This window comes from Magnolia sinica, chromosome 18, assembly GCF_029962835.1.
Source record: "Magnolia sinica isolate HGM2019 chromosome 18, MsV1, whole genome shotgun sequence".
Classification (NCBI taxonomy): Eukaryota; Viridiplantae; Streptophyta; class Magnoliopsida; order Magnoliales; family Magnoliaceae; genus Magnolia; species Magnolia sinica.
The window spans coordinates 35,427,939-35,447,980 of NC_080590.1; the positions used below are offsets into that span (position 1 = coordinate 35,427,939).

Below are 20,042 nucleotides of genomic sequence, written 5' to 3' on the forward strand. Positions count from 1 at the left end.
CCAAGGACTAAAACTGTCATTCCAATAACATGCATATACATGTATGTAATTAACAATCCCTTATATACATAAATGTAATTAACAATCCAAACAATACCTCAACATCAAAATATAAATTTACATAGTAGATTGTAGGATTAAAATTAAAGCTAGATCTGATATAGCCACACGTGTGAAATTTACACACGTGTGATGTGCAAGTGATACTTTACAAACAGATCATGTCCACACGTGGCTCACGTGTATGCTGAATGGTTATAATTAAGTGGGGGGCACACATGTATATTGGCCCACATTTGATCTAGTGGACCACATATGATCATGTCCCACATGTACCATACATGGAATATAATTAGTTCAAATTAAATTGCTGAAATTATGGGCTGGATTTAGATCTATCACAGAACAAAAGTTATGCTTATTTGATCATCTGATTATTAGATTTGTGAACATTTATTGGATGGTTATAATTGAAAAATATCTAAAGGCCCTGTTTCAACAAACAAGTGTGAAGGTAGGATTATTCAATCAATCTGATTTTTTACTATGACTTAGAGACGGTGGTGTCCACAATTTAATTGGGCGAATTTGAGTAATGTGTGCCACACGTGTAATTTCTTAGGCCTTTGTATTAAGCTTCGTACCCTACCAGAGTATCAAATAACTCTCATAAAAAAAATAATAATAATAATAAAATAATAATTTTAAAAAAAAAAATCTTCTTATAGGTGTAGATGTAGGCGGTCGTGCGGAGAACATATGCAATGATGTTTTTCGCAGTATTTGAATAATCATATTGAAATCCATTCCGTGCATCAGGTGAGTTTCCTTATGTTCACCGTACATTCAAAAAATGAACACAAAAATCTAGTGGGCCACACCATAGGGAGAAATGTAAAATCACATCCAATCCTGGAAGTTTATTCCATGTGACCTGCCTGATTGTTGGATCAGGCCGATTTTTTAAGAGTATACTGACCGTGGTGAGACACACCTGACAAACAATTGGATGAAATCTACACATCATGGTAGGTTCCACACACAAACCTATGCTGAGCATCCCTTTGAAATTGTTCCAAGTGTGGCCCACCAGAGTAGCGGCCAAGGCTGATTTTTGTTCCCACAGCCTGAAACGGTGGGATACACATGATAGACGGAGTGGATGTCACGCATAAATCCACTCGGGTCCATGGAGTTCAGCTGTTGTACGGCCTGTATACAACCGGTGTTGCAGAAGATCCAGGCACGGGAGATGCTGGTCATCTGCCTATCGAAGTGTTATGTACCTGTAACATCCTGTTGTGGAGAGCCCATGAAACCAAAGCTCCATGGGGCCCACCATGATGTACTAGAAACATCCACTCTGTCCATCATTTGTGCCAGTTTATGTTAAGACATGAGCCTAAGAATTATTTCGATCCAAAACTCAAGTGGGCCACACCATATAAAAAGTGTAGATCAGATGCTTACAATTAAAACATTCATGGACCCACCAAAGCTTTGGATCAACTGATACTTAGGGTTCTTTCCTTGTCTCAATGGGAATAACCTTATGAACAGAGTTAGATGGCATATAAATATAAAGGTGTTCTCCAAAAGGGTGTCAATGGTGGGCATTTCATCCCCACTGTTTCCCATGGCATGGCCCACTTGAGTTTTGGATTGGGTTACATTCTAACTATGGGTAGCAATGGGCTAGGCGGGTTGCCCTGGCTTAGAACATGGCCTGAAATCCAGGCCCTGGGCAATGATGAATCTCTTGGTTTAGCCAGTTAGCCAAGTTCAATAATCGAGTAGGCTATTGTTAGAATGGTTTAAAGACACTTGTTAATGGTTAACATTCAATGGGCATGTGCAATTTAAAAATAATCTTTGAATATGAGGTCATGATTCAATTATATTTGTTGTAGATTAAGGATGCCGAGAGAAAAATCTTAAATTAGACTTATTTCAAACCTCTGATTACTTTGAAGTCTTTTTCTTACAGGTCACTCGGACCATGGCCTAAATTATCTGAGTTGGGCTAGGGCTAATGCTTCCCTGACCTTGGCCTTGGCCTATTGCCACCCCTACATGTAGTTAAAATGGTGCAATCTCCACGTGCCATCCAACACGGAAAGAGACCCCCACATGCTATTGCATAGACAAGACCTCCATGTTCGACATGATCACATGATATAATGGCATCTAAGATAAGAATTGGAATCCTAAGTTGTTTTTGGATAAATGTAATTGGATGCTTGTAATTAAACTATACAAAAAAATGGAATAGATGAGAATTGGAATCCTAAGTTGTTTTTGGATACATGTAATTAGAATACATTTGAATCCAAAAATTGTGTTTTGATGCTTGTAGTTGGAATACATTTAAGTAAATCAGTTTTAACACCCCAAGTTAATAAATAGTGATAATAAGTACATTGGAATATATAATTCTGCAAAAAGAAGGAAATTTTGAGCATTGGGTAGGCCATAAAAATGAACCCACTTTTGAACATCTGACCGTTTTTTGCATTTGCTTCCTATTCTTGGCCTTTTGAGAGTATTCTAATTCACACCCCGAACGACCCCTTTTCGCCTTGTAAATCCATTTAGCACCATTTATAATCATTTAGCATCAACCAAATGACCCCAAATTGTATTTTCAATTAAGAGATTTTGGTAAGAATTACACCTTCACTAGCATAGATAGAATAGAGGTTTGCTAGAATCCATCCTGACGTAATACAATAAAATAAGTTTGAACTTAGCTTTTGGATTTGGATTTTTTTCAATGGCCAAAAATATTTTTCTGACAGGGTTCACTGAGGTGGGAAACACCAGGAAAATCTCTCAGATCTAACGTATCTCATACAAAGGTTAATAAACCAGCTGAGGGTTTTATATGTTGGCTAGCCACCACAAAGTGATAATCATCATATAAACAGTTTAGATATTGGAATATGGCCAGATTCAAAGGTGGAAGTGCCGACATATACTACTGCGGTAGGTGAGAATGTATTCTAGCAAACCTCACCAGAATTCAGATGTCTCAGCTAACTTGTACCCATACGTCAGTCTGGGTAACAACCTTTGATGTGAAACGTACGTTTTAGGACAAAAGAAGGTTGTAGGTACCCTATTGTAGTCAAATGACGAAACAACGTTACATCCAAACGGGCCCTAATTTGGACACACTTCCACAAAAGGAGATTTCAAGCTTGTTTTTTTCGGTTGACTCAAAGAAAACCAAAGGCATTTTAGCAGTTACTTTCACCGAGTTGGCATTTTGGAATCTCTTTTGTCAAGCTGAGTGGTGAAGCAGGGTTTGCAAAGTGCATCCAACTGCACATAAGAAAACCCTGTTTGGCTCCAAAGGGTGTTTATTTATGCCCCCAAACACCCCTTTAGAGGGTGCGTCCAAACGGGCCCCAAATTGTGTTTTCTAGTCGACTTGCTCGAATGCACTTTGGAAGTGAATACCTCAAACGTGTCAACAAGCGTACACGTGCGAGATTTGATCCACTCGAGCAGGGTAGATCCTACCTCAGAATTCTCTCTCCAATGATTTCAATGGATCCATTTTCAAGACTCAATTCCACTCACCACAAACCGTGCGTAATCGATATCTTCTCTTGACTACATCCCTCAAACGTCACCTTTCCCATTTCAACTGACCAACCATTTTCATCCATCCATCACACTCACCTTTCCAATTTCTAATGGGTGATGATGAAGTAAAATTGGAATCTGGTGGACCATCTCTCCACAGGACAATCCGCTTATTTAGCTTACCCTACTATAGATGGAAACTAAATCAAAATAGAAATATAATGGATGATCCCATCCATCCAATCCCGGTCCTTCAAAACGATGGTCGAAAATGAAAATGGTAAACAATCAACACCCAGTGTGGGAAACTGATGAAAACCAATGTCGAGGATTGTGTAATAGTCCTCATTTCAAAAAATAAAAATAAAAAATGGACCACCCACAGCAGTCATCACCCTGCCACGTGTATGGTGGAGAGATGCGATCTACCGTATTCTGATTCGGCCAGCTCTTCCGTAGCATACTCTCTCATATTATATTCCATCCATGCTCATCTCTTTTTGAGGGGCCCATCACCCACTATCAGAGAAACAGTCCCACCAACAAATGGTTGGTAATCCACCACAACTCCCACCAAAAATAAAAATAAAAAATAAAATAAAATAAAAAAAAAAAAAAAAAAAACAGAAAAAAAAAAGCTTTGACAATACTTCTCTCCATTCAAACGTGGAAAGACACTAAGAATATCAGTTATTTTTTTTTCTAGGAATGACATTACACCATGTTTGACAAAAACTGAGAATTAAAAAAAGAAAAAGAAAAAGAAGAAGAGCAAATCAAACTGAAAAGAAAATACCAAAGTGATATCTGGCATCTGAGGGGAATTTACTAACCAGCCCAAGAAACTGTGAGGATAGTTACGTGGGGGGGCCGAGCATGGAGTTGTCAATCGGCACGTGCAAAAACGCGTATCATGTATTAGCCTATGAAGGCGCATCCCGGTCAGGCTTGATGAGCGTGGGGTTGTCGGGCGGGTGGGCTTGGTAGATGGCGGCAGCTAGAGAGATCGGCATGATACAAAGAGCCTTGGATTGGAGGAACTGCATTGCTGCCCCAATGTCTTCTTCCATGAGCTTCGCGACTTCCCGTTCCGTGCCATCTGCAGACCACTTCTCCCATGCTTGCTGGTTGCTTCCACCCTCACTAGCCTCCCCCTTAGTTTGAAAAAAACATAAAACAAAAAAAAAAGGAAAATTGCATGTGCCCATGATCACGTGAGAATAGACAAAGATACAAAAGTGAAGTGTTTCGTAGATGCATTGAACTCTGGTTTTCAGTTTTTGCGCAGCCCACTGTTCAGTGATCCAGATCATTCTTCTAATGAGGCAAACTGTTGATGAACCATGCACCAAAAGTTAGCTAGATTGGAATATACTAGTCATCAATCTTGGGCCTTTTCGAATTTGAATGTGAACAGTTGCAGAATGTTTTTCTCTTGGCTGTCTATTTAATATGCCACGCGTTGAAAAGTCAGAATTATCTTGTTGAGGAAATTTTTAGGCTATTGTCCATCCACAGTGCAGTCAATAGAACAATGATATGGATTATTGAAAGATTGGCCCCACTTATACAAGTGTTGTATGGTTACCATTAATGGACCAACTAATTCAAGAGATCCTCACTGGAAAATCCATCAAGAATTATGATTTTACCAAACAACGCGTTGATTAATTGAAATGCCACTGAGGTGCTTTTTGAAAGGTGATTGAACCCCTTGCCTAAACTTTTCTAGAAGTCGTGAAGTTGAGCATTGTGGTCATTTGCCAAGTGCATGACATCAACCCGTTCAATAGCTTAATCCCACAATATGATCTGAATAACCAAAAATCAGAGTGATCCAATCATTAGGTGGGCCACACGATATTAAACATCAAACCACCCAAAAAGCTTTTGATTCATGTCTGGTCCACCTGATGACTAGATCTGCCCAATTTTTGGTTCGTCAGATCATCATGGTAGAGTAAACCTGTTGGATGGTATGGATTGCATACACACAACACGTGGGCCTCCTAATGCTTGACTTCACCACTTTTTAGGGGGAAAAACAGACTGAGGCATTTCAGTCATTTCACCTCCCAAAAAGCACTTTTTGGGCATTTCAATTAATCAAGGCATTGTTTCATAAAATCAGGATTCTTGAGGATTTTGCAGTAAAAATCCCCTTTCAATAAAATGAAAAGCATATATACAGGAGTCTAGGCATACATCAACATACTAACAAGTGGCAAGAATACAAAGATGCATGAAAATGTATACATACAAGGACAATTACCTCGGCAGATGACGGCGGGATGTCAGCCAGAAGCTGTGCCACCGCACCAGTTCCACCCAGTCTGCTCATGCTCAAAACCTGTCAATTTAGTCAATGAATAAAAACAGATACAGCTAAATTAGAATACATGGATTTGATAAAATGGAAAAACAGAGCATCACAATAGGAATTTCCATCTCCCTATATCAGAGTTGCAAAAACAAATATATATATATATATATATATATATATATATATATATATTTTTCATACGGCAGATCGGAGACTCAATTTCAACAGGCTGTAATGCTCGAGGTGTAGCCCGTGCAGGACTCTTTACTACTGTGTTATGGAGCTCAACTTCAAAAATCATTCTTTCTAGAAACTACACTGTAAGGACCATGGTCATGGCTGGATACCTGCTGATCAGAATACTGCAGATTCGAATGGAATGAAACTGCCCACTTTCAAGACAGGCGGAACTGGAATGGCTTGTGTATTGATAGAACAGGATTGCCATACCTCGGCGCATGTATCTTATGAGACACCCATGTTCAGCACATGGGTTCAGAAGGGGTCAAGTAGGCTTGAGTTTGGTAGAGTTGATAGAGGTTTGTTATAGAAGTTGGTAACAGGTTGATACTGATTTGGTGCAAGTTGTTTATAAACATGGTCCTTTGTCAGATGCTTTAATAGAATTTGCAAAAGTACAGGATGCTTGAGCTGGGTGGGGAGCATTGGTAGGGTGGTCCCCACACTGGATCTCTCCTACACCAAAATTTCCATCGCGCCCATTGACCAGGTGGACCATATATTTACAAAGAAATGGATGGTTAGAAAAATGATAACCGACAGTTTACGTCTTATGTGCATGTGTTGTATAACCTGATAGGTGGGCTGGTCTGATTTCTAGGATAGGACATATGCACCATTGGGACCACCCCAGGATCCTGCACACATGCCACACAGGGAACTTGTGTTTGTCTGGTTCTTGAAGATGGGGGCATCTGGGATTTGATTGAGGATGAGGTGGTTCCAACATTTGATTAGAGAATCTCCATATTTTCCTATGGCCTAGTACCATTATGCAACTACGAGTTTTAATAACTATTTCTAAAACACATGCATCCTTGATGTTTGGCCACGTAAAAAATAACAATTACATAAGTAACTACCTTGGCATCATTGATGTTTGGCCGTGCATAAAAAACCAATTATATGAGTAACTTACCTTGACTTGGAGCCTCAGGAACTTCACATAATCCAAAATTTCATCAAGCATGGCTGCTCTATCTGTCTGCACGAATATGTGTGAAATATTAAACTGTAATATGGATACAGAATATGCATTGTGTTTGTCATCTGTATCAAAGTGGCCCAACATTTGTTCAGGTGTTATTGTGATAATCTTGACACGAAATTGTTCACAATTTCTTTAAATATGTCAGATTAAGGGTAAAAATACACTTCTATAAATTATTATAGATTAAGAGTCAAGAGTGAGTCCAGTACATGGATTTAAGATTTGGATGAGTCCCATGTGACTCGTCCATGTGGACTTGGACTCGGTCGGACCTGATCCAGTTCAACACCACAAGTCACCCCCAATTTGGACAAGTCTGGCACATTCATCCCTGACTTGGGTGAGTCACAACTTGACACCAGATGAGGCAGTCCAAGTCACCAAGTCTTTTAAACATGGTCCGGTACCATTTAGTATATGGTATCAGCCCTAAACTCGTGATTGGTGCACTTTAGCGATGGATCCAAACCATCCAATTATTGGACCACCTCTTCATCCACCTATTCTTGGATGGTCAAGAAAAGTATAGAGCACGTTTACCCTTCAAAAAAAAGTACAGAGCAGTGGGACCCAGAAAAAGTCCACCACTGAATTTTTTTACCATTGGCCTATCAGGAGGTAGCTTAGACAGTTCCAGCCAATCAACTAATTCACCAATCTTATCAGTTAGGGCCAATACCATTTAACAAATGGTATATGATGCCTTATAGTTTGCTTAGCATACCAATAACATCTGAAACTTGTGCATTAAAAATTTCTTAAAATACTAAAAATAAATGTTACCAGATGCACATGGATCTGGCCTCTTAACTATATATGGATTAATTAACGGCATGTTTTAGGCAGTCTTGAACCATGTTTAAATCTATGGTAATAAAGAAGAGAAAAGAAAGAGGTTAGAGAGAGAGAGAGAGAGCAGGTCATGCACGCCTAAAACTCTCATTCATATTAACTTAACCCCAAAAAGAATAGAACACACCGCAGTAGCACAGAAGGGGCATGGACACCCACATTCTTTACACTACCTCTCAAGCTGGAGCATATATATTACTCATGACTAGATTGCCCAACATACAGTAAAAATGAACCTAAAGCCTCCTTGAGAATTTTTGCCAATTGAGTGTACAAGCAAATGAATGGAGTAAACAATAACTTAGACACAACTTCCTATTTAAAAAAGTGACGATATATTTCGTCCTCCCATGAAAGAATAGATATGAGGAAATGTGAATGGCATTATGATTATCATAGGATAATGGAATGGGTACAAAAACTTCAAAACCCATTTCTAGAAGGAGAGATCAACGCCAAACAATTTCACATGTGGCATAAGCCACCAAACAATATCCAACTTCAGCAAACAAACTAGCAACCGCCATTTGTTTGTTGCATTTTCTAAGTGACCAGGTTACCTCCCACTAAGGTGCAATAGCCACTTGTAAACCTCGGGTCATCTGAAGATCCTGCCCTTTGCAACCCAACCTTCACTCACATCTAGATTGACTTGATGGAGTATAGAAGCAGACTTTTAAGTAGAAACGTATTTTTAAAGGTCATGATTAAGGTACTCTCTACCATTGTTAGATCAAAACATTTTATTGTTAGAAGCAAATTGCGTTTTGGCCATTTTCTGAAATATTTTGACTACTACATCCACGTTTCTCATGAGATAAATCCATTTAAATATAGAATAATCATCAATAAAAGATACAAAATACTTATTTCCAAAAACAGACACAATCAGGGCTTGTCCCCATAGATTAGAGTGAATAAGATTAAAAGGACTAGAATTTCTCTTACTGCTTTTAAAAAAGAAATTCCATAATGTTAGACACTTGACAGACTTCAAATTGAAATTCATACTCATTTACAAAATCATTCGGAAATAAAATCCTGCGAGTTGTGAGATCTAAAGAAGACATGAGCAAGTATGCTAGAAATATACTTGCTCTTTATTACTCTCAATTGAGTTGGAGATAAAAGTAGAAGAGAGATTCCTTGATTTGGACGAGTAGAGCCCATTTCTTCACAACCACCAGCAATCCTCCTCTTCGTTGACGTCTTGGATGACACGATGAGAGGAAGAGAATTAACACAATAATTTAGTTTTTTTTAAAAAAAAATTATAAAGTACTAATAGATAGCTGATTTAATAAAAGAAGGTACATATACAAGGCTGGTAATAACAATGATTGAAAAGGTTGATAGGTCCATTTTCCAATAACTTCCGAAAACAACACATCAGCTAGTTTGATACCACTAGAGATAGGAAAATATGCACAAAACACTACTTGCCAGGCCTCTGCCCCTGAATCAATGATATGGGTTGTGGAGGACTGAGACTAGGACTAAGGGGAATTATTAGCAGTTGCAACTTGCAAATGTACTTAGCTACACATTTGGAGTAGTGAATCGAGCGAACCTTTCAAAGCAGCCACTTGTATTTTTAAATCATTGATGACTTGATCTCTTGGGTCTGTCATAGAGTTCCGCGAAGGTAGACTAGTGGAATCTTGCTCTGCCTCAATTTGAGCAGAGTTGGCAGCAACATACCTTGCTATGGATGCAGGTGGGGATTTAAATCCCAGCATTACTCTCTAAGACGTCTATGCTTACCACAATGAGCACATTGGAGCCCATCCTTGTCTACAAAAGAAAAAGATGGACAACTCTTTCATTTTCTAGAACCATTGCCTCTAAATGATTTAGAGTTCACAGCCAAAGCTGATCTCTCAGACAGATTGGCACCATCTAATAGTGGTAGCTCACCGACTAGCCTCTCCCTGGTGTAATAATAATAATATACTAATTCCAGGAAAGGTAGAAAATCTCTTCCAAGTACATAAACTTTCTGCAAGCCAAAATTAGAATGTAACCCAGCCAAAAATACAAAAGTTCTTTGATATTCTGTCCACTTCTTCTTCTCCTATGGGATACTAGCAACAGGCTAACAGTGATTTAATTCTTCTCACTTGTCTAATTATTGCAAAGTACATCTCTCCTTGTAGCATTTCCATTATTTCAGGGTGCAATTGCTAAATGCGAGCTAAATCCTCCCATTGAGCATACATCTTAGCAACGGCATCGCATACCTCCTTCCTAATCTTTAGGAATAATAATCCATGTAATATTTGGTTGCATTGAGTAAAGAATCCATGACATAACCAATAAACTATTTCCTTCACAATCATCATCAGACAGATCATTTGTAACTGGATCCCTTTTAGTTCTGGTTATCAAACCCAACTTTCGACTCCAAGAAACGTCTGAGCAAATTGAGACCACTCTAGATTTTTTTTTCTTTTCCATGCAATTTTACTATGGCGATTGTTAATCTGGGATGATCATGTTTAAGCTTGACAACAGGCGGGCCTAAGGTTGATTAAGGCCCGGATTTCAAACTGGTCACACCAGGTGTTCAAATCTTGATTTTGTTTGGCCCAGGCCTGGCCCCATTGTCGGCCTTAATCATGTTAAGTAGTCCTAATTAATCCCTGGACCTTTGGATCACCACCAGTGATACCATTCACCATTTATCAAGGAGTTGTTATTGACAAGGGGGAAGAAGAGTTCAGATACCTTTAAACATTGTTGGAATTTATGGGTAATCAAGATCAGGGTTCAGAGAGATCGAGCAAGGCTACAGGGGTCCTGTGGAAGCTGCCTATGTATGCAAGAGGCCCTGGGAGAACTGTCAGATATCAGTGACACTAGGGCCCTAAAGAGGCAGCTAGTGGTCTTGGAGGGGCTACTAGTAGTTGTTGGGACCCTGGAGGGCTGTTAGTGGTCGTTGGGGCCCTGGAGGGGCTGTTGGTGGAGAAAGAAAGAGAAAGGGAAGCAAAGAAGAAGACGAAGGAAAGAAAAAGGGGGAGAGAGGATGGGAACTTAGATCTAGTCTATTCCATGCTCTAATACCATATTTAAATCCACAGAAATAAAGAAGAAAGAAGAGATGAGAAAGAGAGATAAGAATGAGGAAAAGAGAGAGGTTTGTGAGAGAGAGCACCTCCACACTCTTTAAAACTCTTACTTGTATTAGCTTAACCCTAAACACAATGCAATGCACCAAAGGAATACATAAGTGATACAATACCCACATCCTTTACAAACCACATGCCTCTGGATGAGTGAAGTCTCAAGAATAGAAATATGGCTATTATGTGCTATTTTTTTTCTCATGAATATGCCAAAGCCTTACACTATTGTACATTGAATGAAGATTTTTCAACTCATGTGCTATGTACTGTAACATTTAGTTTCATTAATGAACGAAAAAGTCTTAAACACTAGCACGTCCAAACTTAATCCTTAGTCATTAGGTTTACTTTGGAACCAAGGTTCATAGGGTGCTTTGATGAACATTGGGGATGAACCCCATCGGAAGAGATTGTCTTCCCTTATTGCTGGCAAATTGGTCAGATGACTCAGAACTTATTCTAAGCAATGAGACAACACTTGGACTAAGTTATGGACCTTTTATTTGGATGTAGTGTGATTTAGGACTCACATTAACTGTGGTAATGACACTGTATCCAATACTAGAGTCCCGTCATATCAACATAGAAAGTGGCTTCGATCATCACAGGGATGCCTTGCCATTTTGTTATGGGAGCAAATATGATAACTAGATCCAACTCAAAAATAAATGGGTCCAGATCTAAAATTGGAAATGTCAGGTCAAGGTCCAAAACACCACCCCAATCATTAAATGGGTTGGTTTTGGAACCTTTCAAACTTGCTCGTCCCAACTCGCCCTAGATCCAATTTTTAAGTAAGTTGTGTTTTGGACCACCATATGGACCCAGCCCATAACACCCATTTAGCAGAACCTTTTCCTATACATTATATGCGTCTAAGTGTAATGACAAATGCATCCTTATGGCTTTCACAATTCACATCTTACCACGACCCAGCCCATAATCCCCATTTAGCAGAACCTTTTCCTATACATTATATGTATCTAAGTGTAATGACAAATGCATCCTTATGGCTATCACAATTCACATCTTACCACATCATTATGTGATAGGAGTATATCATCATAGGCAAAGTTGGTACCGAATTTAGAATAAAACATGGAATCCCTCATATGAAATTTCTCATTTTCATCCACTTCCAGTAGGACTCATCCCCCTCTTTCCCCAATGCACTGATCCGCTTTCCGTATCAACACATTTAATTGTACTTAGACATGACCAAAACCCCTTCCATTAGATTAATTGGCCAGGTTTGGATCCTCTGATAAAAAACCCGTCCCAGTTAATAAGTGAGCCAGTTTTATTTTTCACTTGTATGTCACCCAATTATTATGGATCAGATCTCAATCCGAAATAAAAACCTGTTTTATTGAATGGGCCACGTCATAACCTCCCTCGATCCGACCATTTTAAGAAGGACAGTAAAGAATCATTTGAAAATTCAAATGTTTTCATGGGTTCTAAATGAAAACATTCACCTAAAGAACTGACGATGATTGAAGCCACTTTTTTAAAACATAAGGTAAAGGCAACTAACACTGCATAAAGAGAGAGGCATGATGTTGAGGTGATGACCTTGTTGAAATTGGGGAGCAGTTCCTGCAAAGCTTTTATCCTTTCTGCTATTCTTTCTCTACGTAACTGTACCGCAAAAGAAAATGCAACGAACTGTTATTACATGCATTTGAAAATATAATAATATAAAATCTAAAACATCAAAAGTCCTGGTTTCCAGTGTAACAATAAGATTCCCGAGTTTCTGAAAATATTGTAGCATCCTGAGTTGTCTGAAACTAAGTAAGAGGTCAGTCATCAACAGTATGCATGAATTCATCTCCAGAAATTAAATTACAATATCTCTTCTTACCCCAGATAAAACTACTGAAATGTAACATATTCTCCCTCAGCTATCAATTATGGTGATCAAATCTGAGTTTGTATGTAAACAAATTTGTCCTTCTTTAGATCATTAAGAGAGAGATTTCTAGAGTTTGCATATGGGTGAGGATCTTTGGCCATGTCCCTATGTAAATTTGGTTATTTTGTTGTATTTCACACAATGGGAAGACAACCCGATGGTTCTCTGTTAATTCTTCATCAGAAGGCGTACACTTAGCAATTTGTTCTACCAAATTGAACCAGATCTCTTATGTCTAGCGATGTGCTCCAGTGGTACCGGTACTTTCTTTTGAAGATTCAGTGGCACCAGTACCACCATAAGCTATGGTGGTACCAGGCATGTGGGGGACCCCCCTGGTGTGTGCATGCCATCCAATCCATCCAGCTGATAATTCAGCTCATTGTTACCTCCAGGGCCCGAAATTCAGGCTGATCCATGAATCAGGTGGGCCACACCACCGGGAACAAGTTGAGAGAGGAATCACACACAATTTACATAGGGCCCACCGTGCTGTATATATGGTATCCAGTTCATTTCAAACCCTTTATCTGGCATGGATGAAGGGTCAGACTAAAAATCAGCTGCCTTGCAACTCATGTGAGCCCCAGTGCGAATCAAGAGTGGGCATTCCCTCTTGATCCCTGTGATGTGGGCCACGAGTTTGGATGGATCTGATTCTATATATGGGGTAAACATAAGGTAATGCATCTGATAAATGGGTTGGATGTGCTGCATACATCACATGGGCCACATATCTGCCAGGTACCGCCTTGAGCTTATGGTGGTACTGGCACCACTGGGCACACCCCTTACATTAAAGCCAAAACCTTCTTTTAACCCCAAATCTTCTTCCCCTAATGCCTGCTACCTAATCAATAAGGAAAACATTATTAACATCTTCAATTAGAATGTTATTTCTTTAACTCTACAAATAAGATCACTTCACTAACTATACACTAAAGAGGAGTTCTTGCATAGAGTTCAGCTCACCCGCTCAGCAATGCTGTGAGGATCGGTGGCTTGTCCCCGTCTTGCCCGCACTCTAGGACGGACAGCAGGTGGATGCGGCGCAACTGCAGCATTACCTGCCATTGTTTGACCAAGGAAAGGCTGCAAAAAGGGATAATTCTCAACTCAATAGAAAATGCTTTTCATAATGAAGATTCAATAAAACTTGAATTAGAGAAGTAGAATATTGAATTAGAGAAGTAGAAAATTATAATTTAACAAATATTTGGAGCCCAACAACTGCATTGAGGTTTTTTAATTTTTTATTTATTAATTTTTTCATTTATTAAATATCTGGGAAGGATGTAAAAAATCATTTATGAAAATGCTTGCATGCTTTCCTTGGTGCAATATGCCAACATACCTGGTTATCTGTGAATGTGATTTACCAATGTGGATCAAGGGGAGTATTGGTAAAGATGTGTTACACACTATACAACACTTGGCATTCATTATGGGCGTTTATTGTCTGGGCCCACATTCTGCCAGTTGGAGGCCACAGTGATCCATATCAGTCATCAGGTTGGTCCCATCATAGATTGGTGATGGGTGAAAATTCTCTTCTACCAAGAAATTCCAGCCATTCAAGTAGTGGACCTTTTTCCATTGGATGCAGAACACAGGTAATATGAAGTAATATGAAGGCCAAACTCTGATAGATAGGCACTTAGGCTTGTCCAATGGGTATCTTTTCATAGCGTCGCAATCCACATCGGGTCCCATCAGAGGAATAGTCTGAATCATGGGAAAGTAGACCTCAGTTGAACTGAATGCTGGCCTGAGCAAAAGCACTAGTAACATGGCAAGCATCGGAAGCTTCCTAAATGGTAAAAGGATGGTAATACCCCAGTGATGCACATCTGGATTTCATGTCCACAGAGGTAGGACCTAAACGGTGAATGGATAGCAAAACTCCAATTACGCAAGCCTGGTTTTCCGTAACACGGGAAGGACCACTGCACCATTCATTGTCCAGTCGGTGAAGGAACCCTCTACCAAAAGTTCCAGCAGCTGCTTCCTAGGCAGTTACACTGCTAACATTTTGAAACAGATCTCCCCCACACCCCCATTGGAATCTACTCTGGCCTACCCTCACATCTTGTACAAAAGTTGGGTGATGGCTGTGCATCCATACCCCATTTACACCCATTCATGAAAATCAGCCAAGAACACGTAAAAATGTATTGTCCATACATGATGCAAAATGATTCGCCAGGCAAAAACACAAGTGAGATGCGTTCTTGTCACACATCTCACTTCTGATTTGGGATGGAAAAAGCAAGAAAATGCAAGCCCGCTTAATGTGGTCCTTACATGCCATCCCAAAGGCATATCCCAAGGGGATGCCACGAGCAGCTATTTGATTCCAAACGCGACCTAACATATATACCACCAGTTTCTGTAAAATACAGGAACTCCTAATAGTACTACAAGTAGGAACATGGATCAGTGATCAAGAACATTAATGAAGCATTGCTGACATTCTTCCAGATTGGAGGATCCTAACTCTTCAAGCAGTGTCCACCAAATAGATGGTTAAAAATAATTCAGCAATGGTTAAAAGACCAAAGATTGGATTGTGAGGACTTTATGATCAGGGATATCTATGGAGCATGGTCCATCCACTGTTGCACCAATCAGATGAACAGTCCGGATCCTAAGCTGAGGACTACTTCCTAGAAGTCAAGACCAAGGGTATAATTTTATCATCAACCAAGAATCATAGAATTCCACATCGACTATGCGCCAAGTTCGAGGATTATATGATTTGAGTGCCAAGGACAAGCATAGTATCCATGGTCTTCAGTTTGTACAAGTGGAGCCGCGTTTTAGTGATCCAGACCATTGATTTAATAGGACCCACAATTGATGAAACATTCCCTGAAAAATATCCATAATCAGAATCTTAACACTTCAACCTATGTCCTACAAATATAGGGTAAAGAAAGAAACATCCAATGGTTCACATTCAACTGAATAAAGTGTAAAGATTTGATGGATCTTGCAACCTCAAATATTTTTTGGGAGATGATCTGGCTAAATCAGTTATTTTATCAGAACTGAGGCTACCGATTTGTAGAGTGGGCCCATGGTCCAAAGATCTAGACTGGGCGCACGGTGATCCTATCACTACAAAAGAGAAGGGCCATTTGCAGCGCTCACAGCTAGCAATTTGCAGTGCATCCTGGTGATATCCACGCCATTAATCGCGTGGGCCCACTGACAAGGTATCAACCTGCCCGGGCCTAAAACTCAGGCCTGTCAATTCACCAAGTGGACAATGAGTATTGGTGCAAATTTCCTTAGGAAGTGTGTCATTTGAAAGGACAAAGGGATCATGGATTGTAATTCGCACGTGCGATAAGAATCATAAGATCAAGTGTAAGACATGACAAAGCCACATGTAGTGACATGGATGTCAAGACGTCGCATTTTAGCCACTCAAGGAAATATGATAAACGCCTTAGATGTACTGTAAACAACAGCACTGCCTGTCGCTACATTAGAAATTAAACAAGCTCTGGGAAATTTTTAAGGCAGCTTTGTTGTTGAAAAGAGGAAGAAAGAGATGATTAACTGCTAAGTAAGAAGCATCCACTTCACCTCCATGTGCACAAATCCAACCATCCAAATCATGGACCTGACTGTAGAGAGGGCACATGTCCAAGATCAAATAGAGTTAGACAAGCATGTGCTGAGTTTGGGCTATGACCTTTTCATGTTAATCTTCTATTTGATGAACCCAATCATACAGTTAAAATCTTCCATTTAGTGTAATATCATTGCCAATCCACAACAGCCCCCACTATTTGGATGGTTACGATACACCATGCAAGGTCTACAGCTACGCCTTGATGATCATGGTTGGCCATACCCATAAACCTCAAAACAGCTACTAAAACAAAAGAAATAAAAACAAATCAGTGATTTTTTTCATTCTAACAGACCTGCTGCGTGGAATTAGGCCGTATTGAGTGTGTGTGAATAGCTGGGAACAAACTCGTCAGATGAACAGGATCTCTTTCCTGCAATCAAGAACACATGAGGAAAAAGACCAAAACAACCCTAGACTCCATTTAAATGGTAAACATGTCCTCAAGCTTTGAAAATTGACAGTAACCATTGTGCACGACATATGTGCCTTGCGAGCAAAAAGTAGCCGCACCATGAAGATCACCTAGCACAAAAATCAAGCGGGTCGACTCAGCAGGTGGGCCATGCTGTTGGAACCATGGACAGACGATGGTCTGACTCAACATACAGGTGTGGCCCATCCAATGTGATCAACCTGATTTTCAAGGAGATTGACCATCACGTTGTGGCCCGCCATTTGCATGGTACAGATGTCCTAGACAAGTTTTGTATTTGTGAGAATGGCAGGTCTGCATGACAAGTAAGAAATACACTGCCTGTAGGCATCAGTTATCATGATCAGGTGAGTGACTTGTGTCTTTGGATAGGCAGTTTTTCAGTTCTAACAAGTATAGCCCATGGTTGATTCATCCAGACCATTGGTCAGTTGCTTACCACCATAGATGCACCGTGCCTCAAAAGAAAACATCAATAATAAAATTTCAACCTTTCCATTTGCAGCCTACATAGATGATTGAGAAGAGAGACGCAACAACAGTCCACATTCAACTGAAAAATGTCCAATGATTCGTCATGAGGATGTTCCAATCCGGGAGTTTTTGGGTCATGGTTCATCCGCAAACGGACCAATAGTCGAGATCAACTAACTATGGCCCCATTTCTCATGAGCGAACGCTCCTGTTATAGAAATTGGTGGTGACACCTTCTCACACATGGCCCTCATGTACAGCTATCCAGACCATCCAAATTGTATAGAACATTGTAGATGGACCATATCTCAAAAATCGCACTGTTAAAACAATCTGAACCATTTAATTAATGGCTATCGAATGAATGGTTAAAATTAAATAGCAAGTGGTCCAAATTCCAGGGGAAATTCAGAGAAGCGGATTGTGTCCACCCCTGCCAGGATGCAATCCACTTCCCTGCCTGGATCTGTGGGGCCCACTGTGATGTGGGTGTTTTATCCACACCGTCCATCCATCTTAACAGATCATTTTAAGGCATGACCCCAAAAATGAGGCAGATCCAAGCCTCAAGTGGACCACACCACAGGAAGTAGTGGTGATAATGATGCCACTGTTGAAACCTTCCTAGGGCCCACCGTGATGTTTATTTGCGATCAAACATAGACATGGATGAAGGGAAAACACAAATACCAGCTTGATCAAAAACTTCTGCAGCCCACAAAAAATTTTCAATGGCAGCCGTTCAATCTCTACTGTTTCCTGTGGTGTGCTCCACTTGAACCTTAGATCTGCCTCATTTTTGGGCTCATGTACTAAAATGACCTGGAAAAATGGTTGGACGGCCTGGATAAAGCACAAACGTTACAGTGGGCCCTACAAAGCTCCTGCCAGGACTGAGTCCATGGCATCCCAAATTCAGATGATTACTATAATCTTCTGTGTAATTTTTCAGCTATCCTCCATCCACAAACAGGTCAGCAATTTGGCTGGTCTGGATTCCGTTACAGCTATGCCAAGTGTATGGTCGAAGATTCACCATCATTTTTAAAATGGTGGTGAACTATCACCCGAGTATAGCCTGTTTGGTATGATTGAAACCCTGCGTATGAAGCGGTATTCGTCTATCTCATAATTCCTCTCTTCTCAACCCAATACTTCTAAAAAATGACAATTTTGCCCCCTCCCCAAACCTGCAACCGACTGCCCGTTTTTACAGTCATTTTCCCTTGAAAATATATCATTTCAAGGGCAAAACTGGAAAAAAAAAAAGAAGAAGAAGAAAAGCTCGTACCGTACTTCCTAATGTAGCGGGGAGCTCGGTGTCATACAAGCCACCTGAGAACCCCGCCATGGCCGGTATTTTACAAAATGACAATTTTACCCCTAAGGCTATAAATCAAGGGCGACTCAGGGAAGCATAAATAGGGCAGAGTTGAGCGAGATCCGGACCACTCATCGGATGGGCCGACCGAGACAGCTCATCGAGTGAGCCACACGTGCGTGAGAAGATGGACGGTTAGAAAAAAAAATTGATGAATGAATGGTGAGGATCTTGTAGAAGTGAGCCAAATCCGCACGTGTGCTGGAATTCATCCTCGATTACCTCTCAAAAAGATAAGAAGGGACGTGCATGGCATTTCAAGAAAAGCCAAGGGTAGAAAAGCCATTTAAGAATCGCACTTACGATCTTTCCAGAAGCTTTCCCCTCGCCCTCCCAAAACCGCTTACCGCTCCCAGACGCCTCTCCCGGTTTCGTAAAACCACCTTCCCCCTGCAGCTCCAAGCTCAGCCCCAACGGGAAAACCGGCCCCTGAAAACCGCCTCCTCGGGGGCCCACCTCCGTTCCCGCCAAATTCGCATCGTTTCCGGCATAAGAAGGGACGGCCAGGATCTGCTCCAGGAAGTCGTCGGACAATCCTTCCGGCGGGTTTGACATGCCGGAGAAAAACAGACGACAGATTTCGAAGCGAGGTTTTGAAAGAAGAGAGAGGTAGAGTTGGGGACTTTGTACGGACAGGCGTTACGAAACTCGACCGCGTATCGGCCGATACAAGGGACGTTTCGGTTCTCGAGTTTCTCTCTCTCTCTCTCTCTCGTTTTTTAAATAGAGACGAAAATGGAAGGAATGGATTTTGTAAGCTTTTGTCTTCTGCAGCTGGTTATAATGGAGGGAAATGACAGGGGCCCTGACGCATCAGAGCGGGTATGGTTTCCCTGTACATCCCATTATTACAAGTGGGGCCCACCATTTATATGATCGAAGACGTCAAATTGCTGGGCCCCTACATGGATGGTGCACTTCAATTAAATAGTCCAGATTGGAAATTTCAATGATTCATTATGTGTGATTTGTCTGGACTGTTGCTGGCTGTTTTTTTCAGCCGTCTATTTTCATGCCAATGATCAAAGGCTTAGAAAATTTCATCTTGGGAGTTTTTTTTTTGGAGAA

General features: G+C 40.5%; 1 protein-coding gene across 2 annotated transcripts; it reads right to left on the reverse strand.

Annotated features, from left to right (window-relative positions):
* Positions 1–4,264: 4,264 nt before the first annotated feature.
* Positions 4,265–19,716, reverse strand: LOC131233790 (transcription factor UNE12-like). Of its 2 annotated transcripts, XM_058230587.1 has the most exons (7): positions 19,278–19,716; positions 16,979–17,056; positions 14,013–14,132; positions 12,698–12,763; positions 7,074–7,139; positions 5,864–5,941; positions 4,265–4,745 (listed from the first exon to the last, which is right to left on the reverse strand). In XM_058230587.1, exons 1-7 carry the CDS (start codon positions 19,527–19,529, stop codon positions 4,515–4,517), a joined length of 891 nt encoding a protein of 296 aa, XP_058086570.1. In that variant the 5' UTR covers positions 19,530–19,716; the 3' UTR covers positions 4,265–4,514. The 2 variants fall into 2 exon arrangements, with proteins under 2 accessions (XP_058086570.1, XP_058086571.1); XM_058230588.1 differs by lacking the exon at positions 16,979–17,056.
* Positions 19,717–20,042: the final 326 nt, after the last annotated feature.

Bases quoted from the DNA above. Each gene is read 5' to 3' on its own strand.
- LOC131233790 (XM_058230587.1), bottom strand. From the start codon at position 19,529: ATGTCAAACCCGCCGGAAGGATTGTCCGACGACTTCCTGGAGCAGATC. The intron at 17,057-19,277 runs GTAAGTGCGATT...TCTTGATTGCAG, and splicing joins GGAAAGCTTCTGGAAAGATC to GAAAGAGATCCTGTTCATCT. The intron at 7,140-12,697 runs GTCATCACCTCA...ATATTCGTGCAG, and splicing joins TGCTCCCCAATTTCAACAAG to ACAGATAGAGCAGCCATGCT.